Source organism: Falco cherrug, chromosome 14, assembly GCF_023634085.1.
Source record: "Falco cherrug isolate bFalChe1 chromosome 14, bFalChe1.pri, whole genome shotgun sequence".
Taxonomy (NCBI): domain Eukaryota; kingdom Metazoa; phylum Chordata; class Aves; order Falconiformes; family Falconidae; genus Falco; species Falco cherrug.
Window position 1 is genome coordinate 10,520,693 of NC_073710.1, and position 11,825 is coordinate 10,532,517.

At 48.7% G+C, this 11,825-nt stretch overlaps 1 protein-coding gene across 1 annotated transcript in view; it reads right to left on the reverse strand.

The window, feature by feature from the left end:
• Positions 1 to 10,273, reverse strand: part of TSHZ3 (teashirt zinc finger homeobox 3) — a 65,949-nt gene extending 55,676 nt beyond the window's left edge. The window contains exons 1-2 of the mRNA XM_055726829.1: positions 9,642 to 10,273; positions 8,418 to 8,975 (exon numbers count right to left, since the gene is read on the reverse strand). Coding sequence (XP_055582804.1) covers positions 8,418 to 8,457 — 40 coding nt within the window. The 5' untranslated portion in view covers positions 8,458 to 8,975; positions 9,642 to 10,273. The remainder of the gene's footprint in view (positions 1 to 8,417; positions 8,976 to 9,641) is intronic.
• Positions 10,274 to 11,825: the final 1,552 nt, after the last annotated feature.

Genomic DNA, 11,825 nt, shown 5'->3' on the forward strand with positions numbered 1-11,825 from the left:
GGGGGGGGAATCTCTTCTTTGTCCACACTAAATGTTTTTTTCTAATCTTGTTTCTAGTTTGCATTTTAACCACGATTTGCACACTCAATTGCTTAGAAAATACGAGAGAGTGAAATATAAATTTGGGGGGAAACATAGAAATTCATAGACAAAGCTGGACCATAAAACCAAGTGACCTTTGCAGCATTAAGTATGGTGTGCAACTAATTAAGAACTATGGCCATATTAACATTTTTTGTTACAGAATCAAGGATATCAGCTACACAGCTTAACCCATTGCACATACTTTATTCATTTCCTCTCTATCAAAATCTGCGTTTGCAAACAATAACTCAAAGCTACTTGTTAAAAAAAAATAATAAAAAAAGGAGGGGGCAGGGGGTGGGGGGCGGGAATCATCTTCTAGTGTCTTTTCCCCGCTTGGGACTATGCCTGAAAAACTCCCTCTCTAGTTACATGCCACCCTTCATACATTTTATATTTCCCATAATTTTGCGCTACAAAGAAGCTTTCCGCTGTACAACTCCATTTCTGCATTATTTACTACGTACCGGATTTTAATACAATGTACAAATTTGTCTCTTATTTCATGAGATATACAGTGATATTTACGTGTCACTTGTAGCAACGCTGAAGATTGGCTTCTTAATGAACTACATCTTTAATAGCGCACAGAGTCAGAGATATGCACGCGCCCATATAGGACAACCTGCCAGTCAAAATCTTTTCAGTACCTGAAATTCATTTACTAAGTAACATACTTTATAACAAACGTTAGCCTGACAAATTACTGAAGCAGAGGTTCTGCTCTAAAGAAGATTTTTTAAAAGAATTTTACATGAAGTGTTACAATAAGGTGTTTATATTTTTCGGTATGCTTACCATATTACTTTTATTATGTGTAGCATCAAAGTGATTATAGCAATTACATCTAACAGAATTAATTATAGAACATCCCATCATTCCTAAATACATAATGCATAGAGGTAAGCCAAAGAAAGAAAACATCTTGGCTGTGGTGACTATTGTTGGAATAATTTCTTCTCTAAGCATAAAGGCGAAACCGAAGTAGAAAGGAATATATAGAAATGGTGGGGTAACACAAGAAAGCATTCACTACAAAAATTTGAATATAAAGGCAGGTACATTTTTAGTAGAGATACTAACCTACGTAAAGCCGCGCTAGCACAAATATCCATGTAAAATCCATTAAAGTTTTTTAATCACGAAATATGGAAACTAGCCAATTCACCTAACCAATGTATTAGTACATAAAGACAAGAGTGTATGGGTGAAAGAGTTACAAGCCTTTACGTATGCAAAATAAATTCACTCAAAGCTTCATTAATATTAATTTAAATTCAGAACCCATTTACATTAAATTGTTCATTAAAAATTGCCTATTTTATGCAACATGCATTCCGCAAAGAACACATAAGAAACTGAAACAGAGCGCTCAATTTAATGATGGAAATATCAAAAGTAAATGAATTTGAATCATTCCAAACGAATAATAAAGCAGCTCTCTCCTCTATGCTAACGCGCCAAGTTTGGCGGGAGTTTGGCGCAAGGGCACGAAAACCGCACTGCTTCCCCCTCGCCAGCGCTTGGCCCGTGCCCTTTCGACCTCCCCGCCGCCATGCAGCCTTGCTAAAGCAAGAATTACGTATGGACAGGACCTAAGACCCACCTCCATGAAAACGTTCGCTAATGGCGCGCACAGGGTGTCACTTCAGAACCCGTGTTTGCTCCAAGTGTTTGGGTCTCACCAGCCAGCCCCCGCGCAGAGGGGCGGCACAGAAAGGTAAGGCGGGCTGGGAGTGGAGAGCTCTTCACTGGCAAACTCCCACACCACCAAACACAGTGAACTTACACGATTCCCAACAGCTGTTCTGAATGAAGAAAAGAGAGTCATAATTAATAACATGTGTCCTGACAGAATTAATTAATAATTTATAATTAAGTCTAAAATACGAACTTGGATTATTCTTGAAGAGTCACACCTTTGCTGCCCGAACAAGCCAGGTAACGGCATGGGCAAAGAGCTCTCAGATATTTTATGATCTTCTGGTAACTCCTTCCCCACTCTCCCTCCGCCCCCAGGGGAAAAAAAAAAAACCTTTGAACATTTTCTGAGAAATATCTTAAAGTTGTTGCTTGCAATGAGAAGTGTTTAAATTCTGCAGATTGGCTCTCTACTGAGATGATCAAAATATCTTTCAGGCACAGATGAGGAAAATGCAGCAGGACGAACCTTGCAGGCTCTGAAATTAAGCCCTACTTGTTTCAACTCTTCCAGTTCTTTTTATGAAAATGGTAACAAACAATTCCAAGCTCTGACAATGTTCTCTTCTGCATTATTATACTTAAGAAAACTACAACACAGTCTCTCGCGGACTATGCTTTAAATCCTCTGAGCCAGTTTTCATGCATTTTTTTTTAAATGTTGAAATCAAGAAAAATCAATTGCATAAATTTTTTCAATCCTCCTGTTTTAGGTAATGACACACACACACAAAAAAGCAATGCATCCATTGTTTAGTGGGATTTTTAAAATTAATTTAATGTCTAACTGCAAATGCTGGAAACTGGAATTAATCTGTCTGGATAAAAAAAGGCTTACAGACATTTAAATGCATGTATCGGGACACTTTATCAACCTAACATAAAATTGTCATCTTATCTTATTATATGACTATTTTATGCATGTGTCAAAGAATTTAAAAATGAATGCCTGTCTATTCAGTCTAATTACAACTGCATATTATCTGTCTGGATGTACCAGTCCATATCATTGTTAACAAATACAATATATTGTATTCACCTTTCATTTTTAACTTAAGGCTGATAAACCACAATTTGGGCGTAACTAAATTTACCAAAAAAAAAAAAAACCACCACAAACCACCACACACCAAACACACAGAAGGGGGGGGGGGGCGGGAATCAGACTCAAACACCTGAGGTAGATTGTGTAGTAAATGATGCTGAAGTATTTCACAGATAAGATAACACACGATCGCTCTGCAACTATGTTATTTTCAGTGTTGTATCATAGCCATACATACACATACACTCTTACTTGACAATACAACACTTCAGGCATCTTAATACTTGATCTACTAGCAGCACCTTGTAAATAGGGCTGCATTAAAATTTGACAATCTGTATTTGGATTCGCTGGGAAACGGTCAGGACATTGGATTAAAATATGGATTATTACACCGTAGAACTAGCAGTTCCAAGGTTTGTTCAGAAAGATAACACATAAGGTTACTGTACATCCTAGGCAGATCATTTCTTTTCACTCACTCTGTACCACCATGTGTTTCTACATAAGTGTCCACGCCACACACTTAAAAATTTACCCCACACTTCACCCTGAAGGTGATCTTTTCTATGTAGTTTCCACTAATCCTGGAAACAGGGCTGACAAAAAGGACCCACTCTAATCCTGCTAACTCACCCTAGCTTCACTGCATTTCCCATAACCCTGCAGCAGTCACAATTCATTCTAATCACTTTACAAAACAATCTTTAGTAAAAAGAGGAAAAATGCAGACTTGTAAGCCAATTTAAGAAATAACTGCTGATACATCAGTTATTGACTATTTCACTCCTGCTCATGATAGTGCTCAAGGCAAAACCGAGAACAAAATGACAACATCAACCGCACGCAATAAACTGTGGCCCAGGAGAGCACTGAAGCCTTAATTGACAGCTGTCAAGCTAATGGGAGAAATGGCAGCTGATTCTGGAAAATTCTGTTTTCCAGACGGAGATTCAGGAGAATCTATCAGGCCTTTTTATATTTATGCCCCTTTTTCTTTTTTTTTTTTTTTGCATTGTTCCTCACACTTTGCCAAAAAAAAAAAAAAAAAAAAAAAAAAAGCAAAAAAAAAAGGCAGAGGACAGCCATAACTAATCATTTTGTCAGCTTGCTGCTAGGAAGAATCTCTGTCCAACAGAGAAATATGTGGCAGGTTTGGAGGCAAATAACATACCAAGGGCTGACACTGCAAGTACCTTTATAGGTAGTCTACTTTATCGCTACATTTACTTTTGGGGTATGTATGTAGTTGCAAGCAATTCCCATAAATTAAAGCGAGCATTCAACTTCCCGAAGTCAGAGCTGCCTGGAAATCTGGCTGCACAACCTGCATGCCATCTTGCATCTGTATCTCGGTGGTGCACTCCCAGCCTGGCTCTGGAGGTGCTGATAACCAGCAAGAGCACTGAAGTCCCTGAAAAGTGCAAGTGCTCCGCATCCCTGAAAAATCAATTTAACGTATTTCAGTATTCACACCGGCCATGTGCATCTTTCGAATGTAAGCACGGAAGCTGGGAAGAGCCTGAAAAGTATGCAGCTATCTCTAGGGTTTAAACTCTCCTACACAGGGAAAAAGAACACCAACAAAAAAAAAAAACCAAACATGGGTGCGAGTTTGTTTTTCTTCTAGAGGCTTCAAAACTCAGTGCAGTTGTCTGAATCTAAAAAACAGTAATTGTTTTGTTCAACATAAAAAAAATAAATACATTAGTTTCCAACAAATCCTTAGTTAGTTCCCAGTCCCTCCTCAGAAGAGCTTTACACGTATACAAAATATGTATTAAGTCGTTTCTGTCAGTAGGAAGTACATTTTCTTGATCTTTTAAAATAGGTTTCTAAAAAAGCTGCAAGTGAAAGCTATAATTTAAGGACAGATAATTACTGTTTGCATGAACAAGACTGGCCTCTATTAATACAGTATCTTCGCTTTCCTAGAGAGTAGCCTCCAACCAGTAAATACCTTCTTCCTCCTGACAAAAATGACACAAGTCCTTGGAGCAGCAATTCTGCCTCCCTCCTTGCTTTAACAGGTGAGGAATAAAACTGCGCTCCCTGGCTCTTCCTCCCGAATTTACCTATGACATTCACCTGAGTCTCAAAGCAAACAAACCGAAATTATCATTTTTACAGATTCTTGATTCTCAGAGACAGCTTTAGTCTTCCACAGTGTGGTGTTAACACTTGGGCTAGACATAAAGAATTTGTGCACCTGTCTGTTATGTCTGCGAGCTCTGCGCGCTGCTGAGAGTTCTTTGTTGTTGTTATTCTACTCCAGACCATTAAAAGGGCCCTAATTCCTATGACATGATTATCCAGGTACCAAAGCCCATTTGTCACCTGCAGCAGAAAATTGAGTTAATGCACAACTAAAGGCAACCAGGACTGTGTAATATCAACTTGATTACATCAAACTAGCTGCAAACCTAATTCTGCTGGATGACACTGCGTGGAGCTTGTCATCTCCAATCATTAAAGCTGTCAGGAATCCATCAGGTTTACAGCTAATTAGGTGAACACTAATGAAGCTGGCAAAACAACTTTTCTTTTTTTATGGCTGAGCGGACCTTTCAGTTTGGAGAAAAAAAATTCTCGAGTATTCTCAAGGTTGCTGGGGACTGGATTTCCTGAGTTACCAATCAGCAGACATCTTTAATTCTCCCCCACCACCACCTTTTTTTCTCTCTCAGTACCAAGCAATCAATTTGTCATCACTCTCAGTATGCCACAAAAGCAGTCATGAACCTTATAACTCGCAGCTCTGAAGCCAAAAGGCTTGGGGGGTGGGGGGGGAAAGTAAGTTTCTTCTGTCTTAAAATAAAATGCCTCATACAGCTCACTTATTTATCTTCATGCACTTATCAACAGCATAAATGTTCTTGTTTTTTCACTCTTGTCAAATAAGTAGCCCTTCAGTCATTCTACATCCCCCATATCCATTAGGCAGAGGCATTTTGATAAAGTAAAGCCAAAGCTAGTGTATGGGAAAGAATGAAAGCACTCACTCTGCCAACTTCTGATTGACCATTAAGCTATTGATGAATGTGCCTGTCAGGAGAGAGACAATTAAATCAAATATGAAACAAAGTCGTTTTGACGGGTCATTTTGATAGAGCAAAACCATTCTTCCATCTCCTATTAGTCCTGCAGTCAAGTTTTTGTAATGAATATTTCTTAACTAACCTGTTATTTCTTAGCTGTTTTTTAAGGTGGGGTTTTTTTTGGAAAGGAAAAAAAAAACCCCAACAAAAAAAAGTCTTTGCTTTTACTGCTATTAGAAAAAGTAACATTTCCAATGTGACCAATAAAACAGCATTTTAGTGGGAAGCAATTATACACAATACTAAATGTTTAATGTGGCTATCAAAAAGCTAAAAGTTTAAAGAGATACACTTCTGCTAAATATGAAAGATAGATCACACATCATGGCTGAATCACTTGAGAAAGGAGGGAGAGACAGAGAGTGGTGGAGAGAGGGAGAGAGATACCTCAGAGTGTGTGTTTAGTGCAGAAACATTTGCTTCCAGCCTATGGAGAGCCCAGCAGACAGCAGTCGAGGACGTCAAATACTTCGAAGAGCTAGATTTTGCAGAACCGAATTCATGTTCGAAACTGAATTTCCCAAGTATTAGGTAAAGTCCACCTTTTTCATTTATGTGAAAAGTGTTACTTGATGGTATGGGCCAGAAATGCAAAATATTACCGTGAAGCATTTGGCTACGATATTGTTTGCTAGATGGTATCAGCACTGTACTGCAAAACTTTCCAAACTTTCTAGCTGTTAGTACATGGAGCGAGACTGCTAGAAAGTCTGTTTCTCTGTTTCAAAAGTCCTAGATGAATGCGTGTATACGTCAAAGAAGAGAAGAAAGGGAATGTGGACAACGTTATTTACAATTTGTATTACTCCCTGAATCCCTTGCTGTTTACTAAATTCAAACCACACCACTCAGAGAAGTTGTCAGGCAGCGGGAAAGCCCTGGCACGTTTCTGAATGCCCGTTTTCTAGCATCGCCCAAGCGAGTCGCCAGGCTACCTGCTCCAAGTTGTTAGAGGCACAACCACAAACACACCGCCACCACCATCACCCGCACAACTCCTGCAGCCGGCCTCCGGCACAGAGCCTTCCTTCGGGAAAGGCCAACGGTGGCCACTCCGTGCTGGGCCCCCCCATCCGCCCCTGGCCCGACCCAACCCTGCTCCTCCGCCCCAGCCAGCCCCACGCCTCGGAAGCCCTGGCCCATGTGGCTATGTGGCACACCGAGCCAGGAGCCCCAGAAGTTGCGCTGACAGAGAGTTGACAGGCCACCCGTGACGTCACCGAGTCTGGCGTTACCATGGCAAGTGATTTATTGATGTTTATCGGGAATGAATAGATCAAAGGCAGCCAGATGACAGGCGATCAATCAGCCATCAAATCAAGGATGGCAACAGGCCAAGGAAACCTTTTCCAGCCCACATATCCCCAACTAAGGATTACTGTAAAATTACGTGGGGCTTCCCCCCCCCCCCCCCCCCCCCGTTTTCCTTTCAGTTTGGCTTTTCCAAAAAAATACTGCTCAAGTTTAACAGGAGTTGACACTTCTGGCGTAAGCAAAATGAAACAAACAAACAAAAACCTCACCAGCACAAAGCCTTGTGAAGTATTTCTAAAAAGAAAAAAAAAATATGGAGGAAATTGTAAAGGCACTATCAGAAACATTTGCCAGTCATTTGACAATACACAGACCCCCCCTCCTTTTTTTTTTTTTTTCCCCTCCTTTGGTTTCCTTTGCAGTTTCTCATCTGGACTCATAAATAAGAAATGAATAAGATTAACAGAAGAGGTTGCCAAAGAAAGTGACCAGCTAGGTGGGTCTGCCTGTCCTGCAGAGACACCTCCGGCGCGGAACAGGGGGGAGAGAGAGACAGCTAAAAGTTGGGCAAAGGAACCAGTGCTGGGCTTGGATCACCAAGTAACTCCGCGGACCCTCCAGATCACTTTGTCCCTACCACTTCATTCACAGCGTGCCATGTATTTATACATATCCTATCTCTTTTTACAGAGAGGGAAAAAAATTAAAGAAAGAGTATTTTCACTGGCTTTCACAAACCATTTGCCTGTGAGGGAAAAGGATGGAGACGAACGAAGACTACGAGGGAGAGAAGCAAAGTAGGAGCTAAAGTACGGGCTGGAAATGAACAAAATTCACGTCCTTCCCCCACGCCTGGAGTCACAGGGATCACCCGCGTACATGTCCTATGTGCCTGCGCATACCCGCCTGCCTTTCTCAAAGTGTTGCCCCCGGACCGGAGTCGGGCGATGGCAGAGTTAGGAATAAATCAAAGTGGCTACCAAAGTCGGGAAAGGGCTTTCATGCGTCCCCACCCCTGCCAGCCCAAGGAAAAAAAAAAAAAAAAAAAAAAAAAAAATTGAAATCGCCCCCCCTCGCCGCCGCGGCCGCCACGGCGCCGTGCCCCCTGCCCAAGTTGCTCTCACTCCCCGCGGCAGCAGCGTGCGGAGGCAGCGCGGAGGCTCAGCCCGCCGAGCGCGTTACGGCAGCCGGCGGCAGCGGGCGGCGCGGCGGCCGGCCGGGGAGGCGGCTCGTACCTGCTGCGCGCCGGGGCGCTTGCTGCTTCCTCCTCGGCATGCTGGGCTCCTGCGGCCGCCGGCGCCGGCGGGGGGGGGCTGCCTGGGCGCGGGGGTGGGAAGAGTTGCTTTAGCCCCAGAGATCCGGTGAGCTGCTCCAGTCTCGGCTCGAGGGCTGGGTTGGGGATATATTTTTTGTTGCTGTGCATACACGATGCCGAGGAGGAGGAGGAGGAGGCGGCGGCGGCGGAGGAGGAGGCGGCACAGAGGAGAGGACAGCCCTGCTGCTGCTGCTGCTGCTGCTGCTGGCAGAAGAGGGGGGAAGTTTGACAAATCGCCCCGGAGGAAGGAGGAGGGGAAGCCCCCCGAAGAGGTGTGCGGGCGGGAGGGCTGGGGAGAGCCCGCAGTCCCCCCCACCCCACCCTGCGCCCCCGGAGCCTGGCCGGGCTGGGAGATCACGGCATAAAGACGGGGGATTTCTTGGCAGGAGTCGGCGGAGCCTCAGCCTGCGCTCTCCACTCCCCGGCTCCCGGCTCGGCGCTGGAGCGGCGGCGGCGGCGGCAACGGCAACAGGCGAAGCTTGAAGGGAAACGAGATGATCGCAGTGTCACTCAAACTAGTCCGCAAAGAGGGAGAGGGGCACCGCGCTCCCACCGCCTCCCGCCCCGGACGGCACCTTAACTCTTTGCGCATCGCGCCGCCGGACCGCCCGCCGCCGGCCGGCCACGGCCACGGCGGCGGCGCAGGGTCCGCCCGGGGGCGGCGGCGGCGGAGCGGGGCGCCCCCCCCCTCGCCGCGCCCCCTCCGCCGCCCAGCCCGGCCCGCGGCCGCTCGCCCCAGCAGCCCGCAGCGGCGGAGGGGCTCGGCCCGCCGGGCGCCCCCGGGCCGGGCAGCGTAGGGCAGGGCAGCCCGCACCGCACGGCTCCGCGCCGCTCGCCCCGCTCCCCGCCGGCAGCCCTCCCCCTCCCGCCCCCCGCGCACACCCGTTCCCCGCCGGAGCCCCCACCCCCCCCAGCCATCGCCGCCCCGCCGGGGCACAGGACCCTCCCGGCGCCCCCCGCCCCGCAGCCTCTGCGCCCGCCGCCGCCGCCCCCCTCCCCCCGGCGAGGAGGGCCCGGCCCCCGCCCCCGGCGATCGAGCCCCGTCCCCGCGGAGCCCGGCCGCCCCGCCAGGGGACAGCGGCGGCAGCCCCGGCCCCCGGCTCGCTCCGCACCTCGCTCCGCCGCCCGCCCCGGCCCCACTCACCGGCGCGCCGGGCAGCTGGCCGCCCGCCGGCACTCATCCAGCCCTCCGGCTCCCACCTGGCTGGCGCCACAGCCGCCCGGGCTCCGCTTCGCGCCCGCGGGCGGGCGGGCTGGCAGGGCCGCCCCGGCCGGCGGCCGTCAACGGCGGCGCCTCCGCCGGCTGAGCCGCTGCGCCCTGCCCCGCGGTGCCGCCGGCCGGACGGGGAGCGGGCAGCGCCCCCGCACTGCGCGCCCCGCCCGCGCCCGGCTCTGCGGGGACGGGCACTTTCCCCGCTCTTTCCCTCTTTCGGGGCCTTTTTTTCTCTCTTTCGCTTTCTTTTGGGTTTTTTTTGGGGGGGGGATAGGGGTTTGGTGTTGGTTTTTTGGGGGTTTTTTTTGGTCCAAGTTCACTGGCGAGCCGCCGCGCTCAGTTCAGCGAGCGCCGGCGGATCGATGTGCTGCGGGTTTGATTGCGCATCCCTGGGCGGCGGGGCCGCGCACAGCGGGGAGGGCCGGGGCGGCGGGGGGCGAGCGGGGCCCATGCCGGCCTCCCGCCTCCGCCGCGCCGCGCGCCCGGGCACGGCGGCCCAGCACCCGCACCGCACCGGCCCCGCCGCGCTGCCGGAGGCCGCCTGGGCTCGGGAGAAGTGAAGGAAAAAAAAAAAAGAAAAAAAAAAAAGGAAAAAAAAAAGCCAAGAAAAAAAAAACAGTAGCGATTTTTTTTTTTAAGTTCACGGGGAGGAATAAAAAAAAAAGGATGATCTCACTTTTACGGTAAGATCAAAAAAATCTCCACTCGCCCCCATTCTTCGAGATTTGGGATAATTCCAAATACCTGACTAAGTGCAGATGTTGTTGCGTCTTCACATCTTATAAAGCCGCCGTGCCGCTTTTGCTCTCGCTTTCCTTTTCAAGTTGCAGGAAATTCAAACACTTTACGTGAAGGGTGGAGAAGGTTTGGGCTAATTTTTTTTTTTCTGATTGTTATTTTTACGGGTTGATTATTTTTTAAGCTGATATTTAGGAAGAAAAAAAAAATCGCAGTCGCCTAAAGTCCCCGGGAAATTGCTACTGTTGGGGGAAAACGAAACATTTCTTGCAAACAAGAAAATGGTGAGTTGTCAATTGCCGCTTCTGCTGCCAAATTCGCTCAGTTCCATCTCATTGATACTCGCTGGTTGCTCCTCACAGTTACAGTATCTGCTCACAGAAGGAGCGATCAGATCTACTTAAGAGACGACCCCGAGACGTTCCCCCCCTCCCCAAAAAGCAAGCCCCTCGGTGTGCGGGTGTGCGAGCGCGTGTGTGCGTGTGAGCGCGCCGGCGGCAGGACGGGGCGCGGGCGGCTGGCAGCCCCGTGCGGGCGGGCTGCGCCGCTGTGGCGGTGCATGCCGCTAGATCCGCCCTAACATCTGTCCGTCTCACCATTGGCGCATCCATCAGTGTCACCCTGGCTGCACATTGCAACGACAACACATCAGACACAACACAGACCGGGATTCGGTACAAATAACCGACGTACTAAACAACTTAACCAGGAAGGAGGGGACCAGCCGCAGCATAAGTATTTACAAATGTTAGACAGCCCTGGAAAAGCGAGAGGGCTAGGCTGCGATTAATAACTCGGTCTTGCTCTCTCCCTCCTCCCCCTTGAAGTAGGAATTAGGAAATGGAAAACCTAAATAATTCATGCCCCTCGCCCCCCGGAGGATGCGGCCGGGGCGCGCTCAGCCAGGCGGCTCGGCCGGCTCGGCGGGGCCGGGGTCGGGACCGGGGCCGGGACCGGGGCCGGCTTAGCCGCGGAGCCCGGGGGATGATAGGTGAACTTGGGGCTTTGGGAGGCTGCTGGCCGAGACGGCGGGCGCTGCGCAACATGGAGGATTTCTCCGAGCTCGGGAGCGGGAGAGGATGAAACAAACTTTGGGAGCCTCCGCCGGGAGCCCGGCCGGCCGCGGGGGACGTCAGCCTGGCTCCGGGCGCTGACACAGCGCCCTGGAAACTGCAGCAAAGCACAAGTGCTAAGGCGCGTTTAGTCACTTCAGTCGTGTAAAGGCTGTTCTTCAACGTGCGGGAGTCCTCCCCGAAGCCAGGAATTACTCCTGAGCCTTCGCTAGCCAGCTGCAGAGCCTCACCCCCAGGAACACGCTGCAGCGGCCAGCCGCTGATTTTGGGGGGGGGGGTTGCAAGTTGCGAGAACTTTTTTCTC